The following is a 17,826-nucleotide window of genomic DNA, read 5'->3' as shown; positions in this document are numbered from 1 at the left end:
TATATATATATATATATATATATATATATATATATATATATATATATATAAATACAAAATATATTAACAAAATTATATTGGACATGTGCAAGGACATATTTTCTGGAAGTATTCATTTTTTAAATTTTATGTATCAATAACATCCGTCAGACTATTCTGGAGACATTCCAAAACAAACTACCAGGAATTCCAGTTTATAATGACATGAAAACATCAAGAGACTGAACAGAAAGCCTGTATGTTTAACTACTGTACTCTGTACTGTTATATATAATTTAACTTTATTGTTCATAGAATGTTTTACAAAAGTAAATTCATGACATCTATTTATCTAAAATCCATAGAATGAATGATCCAGATTTGCTTTGCTTTTCCAAAGAGTTGTCCATCTCCTAACAATATGTCTTTGTCCTAATTCGCTTCCTCTGTGTTTTCATTCAGTTTTCTTTCTTTGTGGACGTTCGCTCCTGTGTGAGTCAGTATGTGCAAGTTCAAGTTCCCTTTCCGATTGAAGCTTTTCCCACATTCACCACAGCTAAATGGTTTCTCTCCAGTGTGAGTCAGTGCATGCCTCCTTAGGTCCCCCTTCTGAATGAAGCTCTTCCCACAGTCACCACAGCCAAATGGTTTCTCTCCTGTGTGAATCCTCATATGTCTGGACAGATGTCCTTTGAGTTTGAAGGTCTTTCCACAAAAGGGGCAGGTGCAGGGTTTCTCCATGTGACAGAGTCTGACATGGGCCTTCAATTTACAGGTGGAGTTGTAGTGTATTTTGCAGAGGCGGCATTCGCTAGGTCTCTTCTTGGCGAGAGTCACATGCCCCTGTAGATCAACTGTCAAAGCAAATATTTCACCACAGTCACAGCAGTGGTGAGTTTTTCTAGACGTGGTGCTGGGTTTCCAACAGTGTTCCCTCATTGATGGGTTGGAATTCAATGGTGGGCTCCTGTCAAGTCCTACTGGGTCGCTGCTTACAGTTGAGCTCTAGCTGAAGGTATTGTTTTGATTTTCTGGAGGGTCACAGGGAATGTTGAGACCCTCTAGATGTGTAACAGTGACAAAATGTGGAAGTTCAACTGGTTTAGAGTTAATGTCTCTGTTCTCCACTGTCTGGGGTTGGGGAAGAGAAAAGGACTGAATTGTGTTCTCCTGATCACATTTACTTTTCACACAAATTGGAGGGAATTTGAAAACTATGATATCATCCTCCTGCTCTTGAAGCTGCTTTTCCTCTTGACAGGTCCAGAGTTCCTCCTGTTCCTCTTTAATCTGTGTGGGTTCTAGGTCCTCCTACTGCAGACTGGTTCTCCACTCCTGCTCAGAGTGCTGCTGCTTAGGGGGAACCTCGTCTTCAGTGACAGCAACAGATAACTGAAGGGACTCTGGAGGGAAGGCGAGGAGGAGCAGAGGTCATCTATACCATAATGTATACCATACATAAAAACCCTTCATCTCTATAAAATATATACAGTACCAGTCAAAAGTTTGGACACAGTCAATCAAGGGTTTTTCTTTATTTTGACAATTTTCTACATTTTAGAATAATAGTGAAGACATCAAACTATGAAATAACACATATGAAATCATGTAGTAACCAAAAAAAAGTGTTAACAGATTCTTCAAATAGCCACCCTTTGCCTTGACAGCTTTGCACACTCTTGGCATTCTCTCAACCAGCTTCATGAGGTAGTCACCTTGAATGCATTTCAATTAACAGGTTAACAGGTGTGCCTTTTAAATTTGTGGAATTTCTTTCCTTCTTAATGCGTTTGAGCCAATCAGTTGTGTTGAGACATGGTAAGGGTGGTATACAGAAGATAGCCCTATTTGGTAAAAGACCAAGTCCAAATTATGTCAAGAACAGGCCAAATAAGCAAAGAGAAACGACAGTCCATCACTACTTTAAGACATGAAAGTCAGTCAATCCAGAAAATGTCAAGAACTTTGAAAGTTTCTTCAAATGCAGTTGCAAAAACACTCAAGCGCTAGGATGAAACTGGCTCTCATGAGGACCGTCACTGGAAAGGAAGACCCAGAGTTACCTCTGCTGCTGAGGATAAGTTCATTCGAGTTAATTGAACCTCAGATTTCAGCCCAAATGCTTCAGAGTTCAAGTAACAGACACATCCCAAAATCAACTATTTAGAGGAGACTGCGTGAATCAGGCCTTCATGGTCAAATTGCTACAAAGAAACCACTACTAAAGGACACCACAATAATAAGAAGAGACTTGCTTGGGCCATAGAAGTAGATTGCAACTCCACCCCCTTTGGCAGTTCTATCTTTTATTTTTTTACCCCTTTTCCTCCCCAATTTCGTGGTATCCAATTGTTTTAGTAGCTACTATCTTGTCTCATCGCTACAACTCCCGTACGGGCTCGGGAGAGACGAAGGTTGAAAGTCATGCGTCCTCCGATACACAACCCAACCAAGCCGCACTGCTTTTTAACACAGCGCGCATCCAACCCGGAAGCCAGCCGCACCAATGTGTCAGAGGAAACACCACGCACCTGGCAACCTTGGTTAGCGCGCACTGCCATGATGCTGACGTCACCATGCATCATGGTAGGATTGGTGTTAGACAGGTGATGAGGTGTGCCTGGTTTCCTCCAGACATAGTGCCTTCAGGCCAAAGAGTAACAATTTTGTCTGATCAGACCACATAATCTTTTGCCTTATGCTATCAGGAGTGGCTTCCTTCTGGCCACCCTCCCATAAAGCCCAGATTTGCGAAGTGCAATAGAGACTGTTGTCCTTCTGGCAGGTTCTCCCATCTCTGCCAAGGAACTCTGTAGTTCTGTCAGGGTGGTCACTGGGTTCTTGGTCACCTCTCTGACCAAGGTCCTTCTTGCCCAGTTGTTCAGTTTGGTCGGACTGCCAGCTCTAGGCAGAGTCTGGTTAGTTCCATATTTTTTCAATTTCCCAATGATGGAGACCACTATGCTCTTGGTAGCATTCAACATCCTAGAAATTGTTTTATACCCTTCCCCAGCTATATGCCTCATCACAATCCTATCTCAGAGTTCTTCATACAGATCCTTGGACTTCATGGTAGTTTCTGCTCTGACATACACTGTCAACTGTGGTACCTTATATAGACAATCAAGTTGTAGTTATAGTTCAAGAATGATCAAAGGAAATTGGATGCACACAAGCTCCAATTTGGAGTTTCATAGCAAAGGGGTGTGAATACTTATGCAAATGAGATATTACTGTCTTTAATTTTCAATAAATTTGCAAAAATGCCTAAAAACATGTTTTCACTTGATCATTGTGGGGTATTGTGTGTAGATGGGTGAGAATATATCAATACTTTCTGAAGGCACTGTGTGTTTGGGGCAATTCCATCTCATCACTGAGTACCACTCTTCATGCATTATTTTCAGGCATGGTGGTGGCTACATCATGTTATGGATATGCCCTTCTTCGGCAAAGACAATGAAGTTTTTTTTTAACGATAAAAATAAATGAAAAGCTAAGCACAGGCAAAATCCGAGAGGAAAACCTGGTTCAGTCTGCTTTCTAAAGACAAATTCACCTTTCAGCAGGACAATAACCTAAAACACAAGGCCAGATATACACTGGAGTTGCTTACCAAGATGACGTTGAATGTTCCTGAGTGGACTAGTTACAGTTTTGACTTAAACCAGCTTGAAAATCCATGACAAGACTTGAAAATGGCTGTCTAGCGATGATCAACAACCAACTTGACAAAGCTTGAGAAGTTTAAAAAAGAATATTGTGAAAACAATATTGCACAATCCAGGTGTGTTTACCGAAAAAGACTCACGGTTGTAATCGCTGCTAAAGGTGACTCTAACATGTATTAACTCAGGTGGTTGAATAATTATCTAATGAAGATCTTTGTTTTATTTATTACAGTAGATCTTTGAAAAAGGACAAAATTCATTTTAGTCCCAATTTGTAACAACAAAATGTGGATAAAGTCAAGGGGTGTGTATACATTCTGAAGGCAATGTAAGTGGTAATGCATTGATGGATGATCTTATTATGAATATGTATTTTTTTATGCATATCAACCCTGACCACTGATCTGACCCCTGTGCTGCCTTTGTATAACCTTTAACAACTATATGGGTAATGCAAAAGCGGAGTTTGGAACATCCATGCATCACAACAGGTAAATGAAGGTTGGGTTTTGATTTGAAGATGTCCATTTGCCCACTAACATAGGTTGAACAACTGCAGTGATTGCTCTCTATCCAATAGTAGACAGTCCTACCCAGCTGCCAGACTTTGTTTACTTTCATAAGATATCACACTTTCTTTCTTTTTTACTTGAGACATACTGCACCAAACACCTTACTTATATGTAAAATTGCACAACATTTATTACAGATTTCTTTAGTTATCTTAGATTCATTCTGGGGATTTTGAGGACGTGAAATAGGCTTCAGCGTCTAGAGTGTCTCATGAGGGACAAACAACATTAACCAAATGCAGAATCAGTCAGGAATCACACCCAAGACTGAAATCTTGTTTTTCTAATGAGCAACTGAAAAACAGTTGCTCATTTAAAAATGGCCCAATAGAAGTACAAAGAGGGGTTCCAGTTGCTTCCTCCAATGATGTTGTTTACAAACAGGTTGTTGTGGATGTGTCTCGTACCCTGGCGTCCTTGATCAACCAAATCTAAACTATTTGGTTTCACCCAAAACACTTATAGTCAGAGGCATATCACAATACTTGCGATGTGTTGAATGTATCCTTCGCTAACAACGATAATTCTCTTCCTGGTACTCCGCTACCGTTTTCTCAACTGCTCCGAAAATCTCCACAGCAGCCGCCGTTAAACGCTCATTTAAAAACGCATGCAACAACTGTAGTTTAGGCATTTTCAGTTAGTATTCGCTTCGTATTCGCTTCGTTCACAATGAAAGAATGGTTGCCACAAACTCCTCTGTATCAGTGGGTGGTGAGCCCATAAACACATCACAGCCCCACCCCCCATGTGTATGGAGTTTCACTACAGACCAGTGATGATGGAAATAGGTAACTTAATGTGGGGAAGTTATAATCAGTAAAAGGGTGATCTTGGATGATCATTTCTTGCATGAACTGAAAGACAACACTTTGTAATACAGGCGACTCCTGACAACTGCAACGGCTTGGGACTGATATGAGTGTGCACTAAATCAGAGAGTGCAGTTATTAAAATGCTATGACCTCGCTGACCCCTGTTTTCTATTCTAGGGACTTTAGTGAGTAGACTGGAACATGGTTTTATGGACATACAATCAATATTTGTACTGTATAGTGTCCATTGGGCCCACTCTAAGCTCTTTGACCACAGTAAAGGTCCAGAAACACTTGCTATGAGCTGGCTTTATTTTTTGTTAAAACTCACCTGTCAAGCCGTCAAGAGGAGTGTGACCTAGTGTGTGTGAGGTGGCAGGAAGTCTCTCAGCCTGCCTTGGTTTGTTTTGTATTACAGTTTTTGGCATGCCTTTTTGTACTGTTTTCCTTTTTGTATATTTTCATGTTTTGTCACCGTCTGAATAAATAATAATCTGCTTGGACTGGCCTACCATGGGAGTACTGACTGAGCTATCCCTGGACCTAAGGTAAGGTTGCTGGCTCCCGAGTACATACTGTGCATTCAACACCTAGTCGCATACGCTTTTAGAGAGATAGATATAACGAGTGGAGCCACATCATCAGTAGGCTAGATATTGGTTTCGTAACATCACATTCACTTTCACACAGGAAGCAGTGAATATGAACTCTGTGATAACCGCCTCCAGCCATTGAAGCTGCTCTTTCTCCTGACTGGTCCTGAGTTCCTCCTGTTCCTCTTTAATATGTGTGGGCTCTGGGTCCAAAGACAGAGTGGGGTGATCAGCTGTGGAGTCTGTGTGGAGCTGCTGTTATAAAACAGGTTGCATTAGGACTCGGCAAGGACACCGACAGAGAAGATATGTACTGTTTTCTGTTTATTTATCACACGCAGAGACGGCAGAGACTAGAACTAAGAGGTGGAGAATTGTGATAGATGGAGAGCAGGGGATCAGTGCAGTGGAGCTACCAGTGGAGTTGACTCAGCTGCCTTCATGCACAGGGCTGCAGAGCTAGATAACCGTATGTCTGTCTGCTCCACAGGCGCCTCATTTGTAACTGTTACGTAAATGTCACACTCAATTCCTGTGTGTGCCATTTATGAAAAGTCTGCGCATGTACACAAATATTGAGATTTATACCGGTCCTAAAAATGTGCAGGCATGAACCAGCATTAAAATCCAGCCTGGAAAATATATTCCAGCCACCTTTAAGGGTGTCAATAATGTGCTTTATTTGCTGTATAATTTGGAACTATTTGTAATTGGGCCAAGGCCGTTTTTAAAAGAAAGAGCTATGGCCATTTGGATCACATTTCTGTAGAGGTGGGCAGAATATTTTCATATTTTGCAGTAACCTTTTCTAAAACATGCATGCTGACTATAGCAAGTGCCTGTCTGCGCATTCTGCAAGATTTATTGTATATTCAAAATCATTTCAAAGTAGGCTAAAGGCTACAGCTCACACTTCTATGCAAAAGACGAATTGTTATTCAATATTTAGTTAATCAATCGATTATTGGGTTTATGTGTCCTACCTTGCTTTACTCTCTGAGATTAAATAGGCAATGATGTCACTCTCCTATCGCACAGTAATACTGTAGCCTATAGGCTACTGTAAAATATTTAACATAAGCTACTGGTCTATTTACTGGGTTGGCGGAATGCTTTAATCTTTTGCATCAATTTATGCTGTATTTGGGTAAAAACTGTGTCCGTTTCTGAAAGAGAAAACAATGGCAAATTGTTGTGGACCTGTTAGCAGAACGTTTGAATTCAACAATGTTTTACATGACTTTTCCCCGGTAACTTAATTTGAGCCAGATCCGGTACCTCTCTCGGCATGCATTTTTTTCTTGCGCTTTTTGCAAAATACAAATTATAACAAAAGCTATCAAAGTTATTTAGAGTTGCCTCTTCCTTAATTCTCCTGGCCCCTCCAAGAAAAAGTCGATTTTCAGAGTTGATTGGGGTTGGGCCAGCTTGGGTTTATGGTTTGCACACGTTCTATTGTCTCTCTCCCTCAGCTCTGATAGACATGACTCTGCAACTCTCATCTCTCCAGCGTTGCACTTAATTTATTTCCTTATAGAATCATAGCCGTGTGAGGGGTTCTCGAGGAGCTGTAGCACCCCTGAATTTTTTAAAATAAATTGCCCAAATGTATAGAATTACTGCTGCCTGGTAAGAAATGAAATAATTAAGAATATCCTACTGCATCATGAGGCCTATAATTTAGCCTCAGAGGATCAATAGTTTCTTTAAAATAAATCCCAGCAGTGTATTGATTGTGTGTAGCCCAATAACAAGGCATGGCCGACAAAACAGGACTTTTCACAATATTTCAAATATAATTGCGGAAAAACACAGGTTGGAAAACAATGGCTCCTGCTGAAAAGAAAATACGAATCTGTGTGCTGTAGTCTACCAAAATATTTGATCAACTTCCAATATTGTTTTACAAAGAAGCAGGGGCGCAACTTTGGTTTTAGAAGTGGGGGGGGGCATAAAAAAAATATATATACATACAACATTTATTTTTTGTCCGATAAACACTCCAAACAGCCTACCCGACTGCTTGGAGGCGTCCGCATGGTCCTAAAGCAAATCGTTGCCTTGTTTTGTATCACATTCCAATGATAAAACTGGGGGGGACAAAATACAAATTCAGAAGGGGGTCCCCCCCATGTCCTCAGTGAAAGTTGTGCCCCTGCAAAGAAGTAGCCTATAACCAGAGAGGCTTTCGGCAAGAACGCATTGGCCATCACCAAGTGAGTGAGCTGCGCATCATTGGGTGAGTCAGTGCAATTGGAAAGCATTTTTAGGACTATAATTTCCTCTTAATATTGTAGCCTACAACACACCTAGTCTCAGGCTATTGATGGATTCAAGACAAGGTCAAAGCCCAGAGAGGAAGCTAGCAGTGCCACTAAGCCTCTCAATACAGGCTTCAGGGGCCACATTTATAAACCGTGCTTACATACAAAATATACCCCAAAATGTGTATGCGCCAGATTTCCCGCTAAATTTGGCATTTATAAAAACGTAATTGGACATGAGAATGTGCTCACCTCCATCTCCCCGCAAATTTTAGACTATGTGTACACTATGTGTAGTGGTTAAAATATTGTATTGCAAGCTGACGAGTACGTTTTTTTTGTGTGCAAATGGGGGATTTGATCAAAATAAGCTTATTCATAAAAACAGGAAAACATACGAACAAGAATGCAGCTATTTGCCGTTAGTGAGAACAGCGAAAATCAATCTGTTTGATTTGATACTCTAGTATGAGCGGAGAAAAATACTGGTCAGACAAAAATTCCCCCTCAATCCCAGCTTCAGTTGCATTGCACTGGAAGGAAACACGAAATTGTCAGCTGCCGTCATTCCTCACACATGATGATCATCCTGATTTGTTTAAATTGTAGTTATGCTCATTTCCATTCTATTATGACAGGCTACTTTAGGAAACTTTCTGAATGGACATAAAGAGAATTAGCGAATCACACACACACACACACAAGTCCTAAAAAGACCCACCAATCAAAGCCAACAGCGCATCTCAGACACACACAAATCACATTTCTCCTTTCCTATAAACTTTTTCAAAACCTAGGCTCACCTTCAAATCTTGTCTCTAGTCCATCAGAAAGTAGTCCTAGGCTATATAATGTTTAAAAAAACCTTTGTTCTAAGATTACAGGTGTCACTCAGTCCAGTCTAACTGACCTATTTAACAAGCACGTAAGGCTACCTCTATATTGGGGGACCCCTCTCACCCCCTGTAACAGAAGTTCCAGCTGCTGTCCTCAGGGCATCATTTCAGAGTGCCTAGCCTGAGGACCGCCAGAGCTCATGGCTCCATTATCATTAAGGCTATAGCTGCCATCAATGGCCTCTTCCTGTAGCTCTCGCCTGTTGCTGGTAGGTCTATACACATTGCACTATCTAACTGGCCTACTGTCATGTACATATATTTCTGTATGTGTATATACACTGCTCAAAAAAATAAAGGGAACACTAAAATAACACATCCTAGATCTTAATGAATGAACTATTCTTATTAAATACTTTTTTCTTTACATAGTTGAATGTGCTGACAACAAAATCACACACAAATTATCAATGGAAATCAAATGTATCAACCCATGGAGGTCTGGATTTGGAGTCACACTCAAAATTAAAAGTGGAAAACCACACTACAGGCTGATCCAACTTTGATGGAATGTCCTAAAAACAAGTCAATATGAGGCTCAGTAGTGTGTGTGGCCTCCATGTGCCTGTATGACCTCCCTACAATGCCTGGGCATGCTCCTGATGAGGTGGCGGATGGTCTCCTGAGGGATCTCCTCCCAGACCTGGACTAAAGCATCCGCCAACTCCTGGACAGTCTGTGGTGCAACGTGGTGTTGGTGGATGGAGCGAGACATGATGTCCCAGATGTGCCCTATTGGTATTTAGGTCTGGGGAACGGGCGGGCCAGTCCATAGCATCAATGCCTTCCTCTTGCAGGAACTGCTGACACACTCCAGCCACATGAGGTCTAGCATTGTCTTGCAGGAGGAACCCAGGGCCAACCGCACCAGCATATGGTCTCACAAGGGGTCTGAGGATCTCATCTCGGTACCTAATGGCAGTCAGGCTACCTCTGGCGAGCACCATGACTGACCCACTGCCAAACCGGTCATGCTGGAGGATGTTGCAGGCAGCAGAACGTTCTCCACGGCGTCTCCAGACTCTGTCACATGTGCTCAGTGTGAACCTGCTTTCATCTGTGAAGAGCACAGGGCGCCAGTGGCGAATTTGCCAATCTTGGTGTTCTCTGTCAAATGCCAAACGTCCTGCACGGTGTTGGGCTGTAAGCACAACCCCCACAACCCCACCTGTGGACGTCGGGCCCTCTACCACCCTCATGGAGTCTTTCTGACCGTTTGAGCAGACACATGCACATTTGTGGACTGCTGGAGGTCATTTTGCAGGGCTCTGGCAGTGCTCCTCCTGCTCCTCCTTGCACAAAGGCGGAAATAGCGGTCCTGCTGCTGGGTTGTTGCCCTCCTACGGCCTCCTCCACGTCTCCTGATGCACTGGCCTGTCTCCTGGTAGCGCCTCCATGCTCTGGACACTATGCTGACAGACACATCAAACCTTCTTGCCACAGCTCGCATTGATGTGCCATCCTGGATGAGCTGCACTACCTGAGCCACTTGTGTGGGTTGTAGACTCCGTCTCATGCTACCACTAGAGTGAAAGCACCGCCAGCATTCAAAAGTGACCAAAACATCAGCCAGGAAGCATAGAAACTGAGAAGTGATCTGTGGTCACCACCTGCAGAACCACTCCTTTATTGGGGGTGTCTTGCTAATTGCCTATAATTTCCACCTGTTGTCTATTCCATTTGTACAACAGCATGTGAAATGTATTGTCAATCAGTGTTGCTTCCTAAGTGGACAGTTTGATTTCACAGAAGTGTGATTGACTTGGAGTTACATTGTGTTGTTTAAGTGTTCCCTTTATTTTTTTGAGCAGTGTATAAAATGTATATTTTGTACATGTGTGGCTCTATTTTCAAGGCTTTTTAATCTTCCTTTGTCGATGTGGTGTATATGAAAGTCAGTACCCTATCTAGTGACGTGTTTGGTGGTGGCTCTATTCCTGTCGTTAGAGATTGTAGGAGAACGTTACTGTTGCAATGTCCTTATTCGTATGTGTGTCCAGCTTCATCCCTCAGCTTACCAAATAAAGTGATACTCAGGCTGTTGATATTACAGATTGCGCCTTTAACTAAATTCAATAAGTGTGAGTTTTTCATTAAAGTTCTATTAAAAAGTAAACTAAGATATAGCCTGTTGATGTTTATTTTGATGCCAAATTTGAAGGGCCCAGTGCAGTCAAAATTCTGTTTTTCATGTCTTTTAGATCATATTGTACAACAGATGATGAAACTAACACTGATCAGTGTCATTTCCTGATAGTTGCTTGTTGAAAATACAATCTACATAGGACCTTCCAAACAGCAGGTTTGCATAGGCAGGAGTTTCAGCTTTCCATGGTGACATCACCATGCAGTAAATTGATTAATACATCAATAACAAAGAGAGTTCCAAACCTCTGACAGCTAGTTTTCAGTTTTCCCCTCCCCACTCAGACCACTCCCAGACAGTCCAAGCAAAATTCTTGCTTGAGAAATATATTTTTGCCGAAAAGCTAATTTTGTCAATTTAAATGGAAATCTATTACAGTAAGGTACTTATTTGTTACCCATAATTTATTTGATATTGCTATAACAACATCTGCATCTGTCCTTTTAAACAATATTTTTTACCAATTTAAAGGGTCAATCTGAGATTAAAACAACAAAGTGAGCACCCAGACACTTTTTGGGGAAACAGCTGAGTGATGGGTCCTGAGAAAAAATTTTTATGCCAAACTTTCCCAATTCATTGAATCTTATAAATTCTGTGATATGGCTTCTAGCTTGTCTCATGCATTTCTGAAAGCAGCCAGTAGATGGAGAAATACGCCGCTAGCACTGAGATGCAGTGCCTTAGACCCCTGCACCACTTGGCAGCGCTAGACATGTAGACCAGTGGTTCTTTTTGGTTAATGTAGGCCTACCTCCAATCACATTATGTTCTGCCAGAAGCACCCCTTACGTGCAACCAATCATTAGGCCTATGTTCCTATGTCTCCCTAGTACCCCCTCCTGTGGATAGTCTATGATAGGAATGAGGTATAGTATGAGGGGTAGTTTACTATACCTGATTGAGAAACACTGATTTAAACTACTACATATCAGCCCCCTTCTCTCCAGTTAGTGCTGCATACTTGTGCTATGTTTGGTAATGTAGTGGTTCAAGGGAAACGGACAGAAAGTGGGGGATGTCCACAGTCCTGTGCCATAAAGGTCCAGACAATGCTTTAATGAACACACAAGTGTAGGATCAGCTTACCCTCCAATGGCTCCACAAAACCTATTCATAACCATGAGGACGGGTGAAACATAAAACTGACCTTAGATCAGTCTAGTGAGGCAGTCCTCAGTGACAGAGGCTGTGGGGGCCTACCAGTACCATATTGACGAACACAACATAAAAAAGGTTACATATGTCCAATAATTTCCTCTCATTTAAATTAACATTGTACATCAATTTAGTGCTTGTGCTTTAACCTTGTGAGTGATGTCACTAGAGGGGAGGGTCACTATCCAAAAATTGAGACCAGCAAGACATCTCTGCTTGGAAATTTCAGCTACCACCACTTCAAGCAGAAATGCCACCCCCAGCGGGAGAGGAGCTCACCCTTGGCTTTTGAAGCAGCCTTGGACGTCATATAGCACCGTTTCTTTCGGGAGGAGATCCTGGTTTATTGGAAATTAGCCTTTTATTTTAGGAGTTTCTTTAGGAGTATGTGCTCGGGACGGTGGTGTTTAGCACTAGAGCTGTGCTCATCCGGGCCACTGTGCCGTGACTCCATTCTTCTTCATTCACTGTGAAACTGCCATAGCCATAGGAGTTAAATAGGAATTCATTTTTGTGAAATAGCTAGACACATGTATTATACATATTTTTGATAACCCCACGTCAAGCTGGAACACAAACGGGCATGTCTAATCAAGGAGTTAGGAGAAATGGCCCAGTGAAACTGCGGTTGACAGGTAAGAATGTAAAACCCTCTCGCTGTCTCTAGCTTCAATTGCTTGTTAGCTAATGGCGCTATCAAGCTAACGTTACTAGCTAGCTATAGTAGTTGGCTAGTTTTCTGCGTGAATGTTTACACTCTTATTCACAACAACGCCATATTATATTTACTAACACACTGATCAAATGTCGTTAGCTACGCTTCGAATAAGCATACTGTTTTTCTAACAAGTAAATGTTTATTTTTTTCAGTTTGTAATACTAGCCAACGTTAGTTTACCTAGCTAGCCAGTTAGCTAGTTAACTGACATAGTCGTGAATAACGTTGATTTACTGTTAGCTAGCTAGCGAACTCTCCAATTAAAAAAAGCCAACACATTTGGGGTTATCACAATGGCTGCATTAATTAATTGTTACAACTTGCAACGGTTGTTTGCCCACCCTTCGTCACTTCTTGCATGTGTTGTCCTACAATCTGAATTAGTGTTATTAATTTATCAGGGACATTATTATACATAGTTACACATTTTAGTCATTCAGGAGCGATTTACATGATCAATTAGGGTTAAATGCCTTGCTCAAGGGCACATCGACATAGTTCGAATCACAGCGCAGATTGTTGAAAATAACGACTTTTCGGTTACTGGCCCAAAGCTCTTAACCGCTAGGCTACCTGCCGCCCGAGTGTGCAGAGACTGCCCATAGTAGCCAGAGCTCTGCAGACTGACGCACCATTACCAAATGTAGTATTTATTTAGACCAGCAAGCCTGTTCCAAATAGTTTGCATTTGTAGCTAATATTTCCATTGTTTACTGCACTAGTGTTTCAAGATTTTCCATCAGTACTTTGATTTGTGTTTGTAATGAACTTTCAGCACCTCTACATAGCCTCAGCTTGTAGTGCATCCCCCTTGTTTTAAGACACTATTCCTTAGGGAAAGAAGCCAGCATGAGCCCCTTTTACTTTCAGTCCCATTCAGTGTCTTACAACCCAAACATTTTCTGTTTACTTGAGAAAGCAGTGTTTTGACTGGGGAGAGGAGGCGATGGCATGCCCTGCGTTTCATGTTTCTTCATGATCAGATCGATTTCCAGACCCCTCTATCTTCTGGGACCAGCCAAATTAAATATTTAATATTGTAATGTACTAGCCGGATAAAAGCACTGAGTGAACAAGAGTTCCTCGCGGTCCGGCAAGAGTTGTCTGGTTGTTTGGAATATTCCATTACTTTGGAAGTGTTTACTTAGTACTTAGTTTGACCTTTTTAAAAGGCTGTACATTTATATTTTGCCCATGACCTTTATGATGCAGTAAGCCAAGGCTATTCTTCAATAATGAGGCGTCCTGCAATGATAATAAAAAATTATCTCTCTTAGTGCAGTGAAGGCCTGGGTCTCTGTTTTATTTCCATTTGGGAAATGGTTTTAAATGGGCTGCTGCAGTGGTCTTCACTTAGAATCCCAGGAATGTGAAACAGAGAGGAACTGTGAGTCTCTAGATCGAAGGAACATCCTCTGTCTCGTTCACACCACGGAGGAGGGGAAGAACGCTTCAAACCACTGCTCCTCTCAAACTGGGGAATACCACCACACATTTTGATGTTGCACATTTTTTTAAAGTGTGTGTGTTGTAGACTGGCCTCTGCCCTGGTCTGTGTGTCTGCTCTGTGGTCATTTAGGATAGGGGAACGGATGGGCTGCAGACAGTAGAGCTCGCTGGGTTACTCTTAAGCACTTATATCTTCCTTGGGTCTATAGAGTCTATTTAGAACTGAGCCGCCATTATTGTCTAATCGTAATGTAATCGTCAATAAACTACTGTGTCTGCTACCAGCAGTCTGGGAGACGCCTGAAGGTATTCTCAGGCCATTTGTCTGTACGTTTGCCATTTAGAGGCAACATTCAAACTGTCAGTAGTTGCAGCTTTGCCTTGCAATTTATTTACCATTTCCTCTCGTCTCAGATGCAATTTCGCTCAAGGAATAGCTAGGGCTAATCAAGGCCCTAGCGGTTAGGTCGCATTCCACAGACATCTAAGATCAGTGCTAGTCTGTGAGGGGAGACGCTGGGGTGTTTTTCTGCACTGTTTTCCACCAGCCACAGTCTTTGGCACCCGACTGCTGGTCCCAGATCAGGATTGATGGATTGTTTAGTGTGAACCGGTCCTGTTATTGTTTGCTCACAGGGCTTTTTCCGTCAGTCGCTGTCTGATGAAGTCACCTGCCGCTTTGAATGGAATGCCGTTGCCAAGCAGTAAATAGAACAGTCTGGCGCTAAGCCGCTATTCCCAACACTACGGGGAGGTGACAATTGCTTCTGTTCGCACTGCTAGCATCTAGTCTGTCTATAACACTGCCTGCTGCTGTGAGCTAACTACTAAACGGCTAGCTATTCTAACTCCATTTTCTCCTTCGCCTCCAGTTAGCACCGGGAGCATATAATACCAGCCTGGAAGAATTGTTTCAGATCCACTCTTATGCAGCACAGTCTGCAATCACAGCTGGTGCGTCTCAGCTGTCATAAGTGTATTTTTCTCACCATCTAGGCCTCTTTTCCTCCTGCACCGATGTGACACAAATTGTCTGGTGAAAGCTATTAGCCTAGCCCACTTAGATTCATGTAATATATTAGATACCTACTATCACATGACTGAAGGTCAGTGCAGACAAGGAAGCCACTTTAGACTGTTGAGTCTCTCTAGCATTAAGGGAAGAGACACTGGAGGAGCTGAGTGTGTGCAAGTAGGGAAAAGCCAGGAAGCTGGCGATTTTAAGATAAAGGCCCCGCCTCCATCCTTCCTAGGCTGATCATTAGCCGGTGGGGAGAGAGTGCATTTTTGAAAAGTTAGCAGGGGCCACTGTCTCAGCATTCACTGTCAGTGGTCAGGAAATCGAGCCTGTGTGTGTCCTCAAAGGGAACACACACACTCTTCTGCAGGATGTATCGTCCGCACGTGATGCCGAGCTAAATTAGGAGCCCTGTTGACTCCTGCCCCTAAAATGAAGGAAATGTATTTGATTGTGTTTTGTGAAGGATAACCTACATGTGGTAAAGGGACACCAACAAGACAATTGAAATGGCATTGGGAGCTGGTTTTACTGCCCTCAGTGCTGTCCTGTCCCACCCACCCTCCTAGCTGGATTAAGTTAATGCTGGTTTACACAGTCTAGCAGACTGGGCCAGATGTTTTGAATGAAAGCAGATTAGAGGCATTCGTTTGCTGTTAATCTAAATCGACACAGTGAGAAGAGACCACGCCCATGTGTTATTGTTGTCACTTGGTGTTGGCTTGTATACCGCCGCGTGAAACCCATTTTCCCAGGTCAAACTCGATCTGCGCGCAACGTGAAGGCCGCTGCAAATACGTTTTAGCCTAGCAGCCATATTGATTAGCAAATTAGATCTTTTTTTGGTGGGGATTCGCTAAAACATTTGTAAATAAGACAGCACCGCATCCGTCCAGACAGAGGCTTAATTTGGCCACGCGGATCTCTCCGCCCGCCCAGCTCTGCAGAGCGGTCTGACCCATTTTAAAGCGCAATCAATAGGCTTTGTCAGAAATCCATTGCAGCAATCTCCTCTAAGTTTCTGTGTTGGAATGAAAAGGCTTCTCAGTGTTGCCTTGCCTCTCCTGTTGAATATCAATGGGAGGAGAGTCAGGTGAATTGGCTGTATTGCGGTTCACTGCCTTGAAATGTGGGGCTTGATGCCTTTCTATAAGACACAAGGGTACTACCAGAAGGGTACCACAACCACAACACAAGGGTACCACAACCAGCCTACATGCTCCTTTCCATACTGCATGCAGTTGGCTTTATTTTTCTCCCTCTCCTCTCGCTGTTCTTTTACATGTTTGTTCTATGAGCTGTCACTCAGTTTTCTGTACGTCAGTACAACATTCCCTCTATGACAACCCTTCTGTGTGATAAGTGTCTAGCGGAGGGGGGAGTGTGTGCCTGCTCAAACATTTCACACTCATTGTAGCTTACTGAAGCGAAGCCCATCTGGGATGGCCTGCCGTCTCTGTTCTGTTTTTTTCCTACCCGGGTCTTTCCTCAGTCAAGGTTGTCTTTTCATGTTGCCTCTGTCTGCTTCATACATACAAGCTACAGGAGTAACAGAGGAATGGAGAATCGGTAAGGTTTAATAGAGAATGACCTGACGGTCAACTTCAGTTTTCTGAAGGCTCCTGTCAAAAGCTCAGTCATCATCAATCTTGACTGTTTCCTTAAGGTAATCATCAGATGACTCACTCACTATTATGCCTGTATGATATTGTAGATCATGAATCCTCCTAGCTGCAGTGATTGACAACCCAGGATCTAGACTCCGGATGTCTAGGTCAGGGTGTCGAACATACGGCTGGCGGGCAGGATACGACCGGCGGGGGGTTGAGTAAGAAAGTACTAAATTGTCGGGGGGGAAACGAACTCGATATACTTTCAAATGACTTAAACCAAATCGAAACTGGGCAGAAATGATATTCAACCTATTTTCATACATTTTCTTGACTGTCCAGCTCTCTTAACAATCAGTAGACAGTCAGGGAGCATCGGAAATTCCAAAAGCGATGCATAGAGAACAATTATTTTGCCGATTTTTGCCGGCAAGGAAATATAATCACTTTTCAGTGCAGCCCTCCTGAACTCGTTCAAGACTGAATGTGGCCCCCGGGGGTAACGATGTGTTTGATGCCCCTGCTCTAGTTTATCAGTAACCCCAGGAATGTCAGTCAGACAGAGTAGGAGTGTGGGTGAGACCAGAGCCAGTCTTTCTAACCTGTGAATGAATGGCCATTGTGGGAGTGATATAGTGAGCAGGTCTGTTTGAGTGTGTGGGCTCCGGCTATTTGAGTGTGTGGGCTCCAGCTATGGTCAGTTAGCAGTAACTTAGAAGGTCCTGTGTTATCTGCATTGAATAAACCCCTGTCTGAACGGTGTAGTCTATAGCCGAATAGTGTAGTCTGTGTGCATGGCCCTTGTAATAGGCCATTTAGCAGACGCTGTTATCCAAAGCGACTTAGTCATGCATGCATACATTTTTCATATGGGTGGTCTTGGGAAGCGAACCCACTACCCTGCCGTTACAAACACCATTCTCTACCAACTGAGCTA

The 17,826-nt window shown here is 42.7% G+C and overlaps 1 protein-coding gene and 1 pseudogene across 4 annotated transcripts in view; one reads left to right on the top strand and one right to left on the bottom strand.

The window, feature by feature from the left end:
• Window positions 1-303: 303 nt before the first annotated feature.
• Window positions 304-4,914, bottom strand: LOC149975728 (uncharacterized; annotated as a pseudogene).
• Window positions 4,915-12,002: 7,088 nt separating this feature from the next.
• Window positions 12,003-17,826, top strand: part of LOC110493680 (E3 ubiquitin-protein ligase SMURF2) — a 78,095-nt gene continuing 72,271 nt past the window's right edge. For 2 of the 4 annotated variants that reach the window (XM_021568085.3, XM_021568084.3), the window contains exon 1: window positions 12,095-12,729. In XM_021568085.3, coding sequence (XP_021423760.3) covers window positions 12,678-12,729 — 52 coding nt within the window. In that variant the 5' untranslated portion in view covers window positions 12,095-12,677. Of the gene's footprint in view, window positions 12,730-17,826 lie in introns of all 4 variants that reach the window. The other 2 variants (XM_021568086.3, XM_021568087.3) reach the window with 2 other exon arrangements.

This window comes from Oncorhynchus mykiss, chromosome 17, assembly GCF_057628025.1.
Source record: "Oncorhynchus mykiss isolate SJ-2025 chromosome 17, ASM5762802v1, whole genome shotgun sequence".
NCBI classification, from domain to species: Eukaryota; Metazoa; Chordata; class Actinopteri; order Salmoniformes; family Salmonidae; genus Oncorhynchus; species Oncorhynchus mykiss.
The sequence above is the reverse complement of the archived record's forward strand: the minus strand, read 5'-3'. Positions and strand labels throughout refer to the sequence as shown.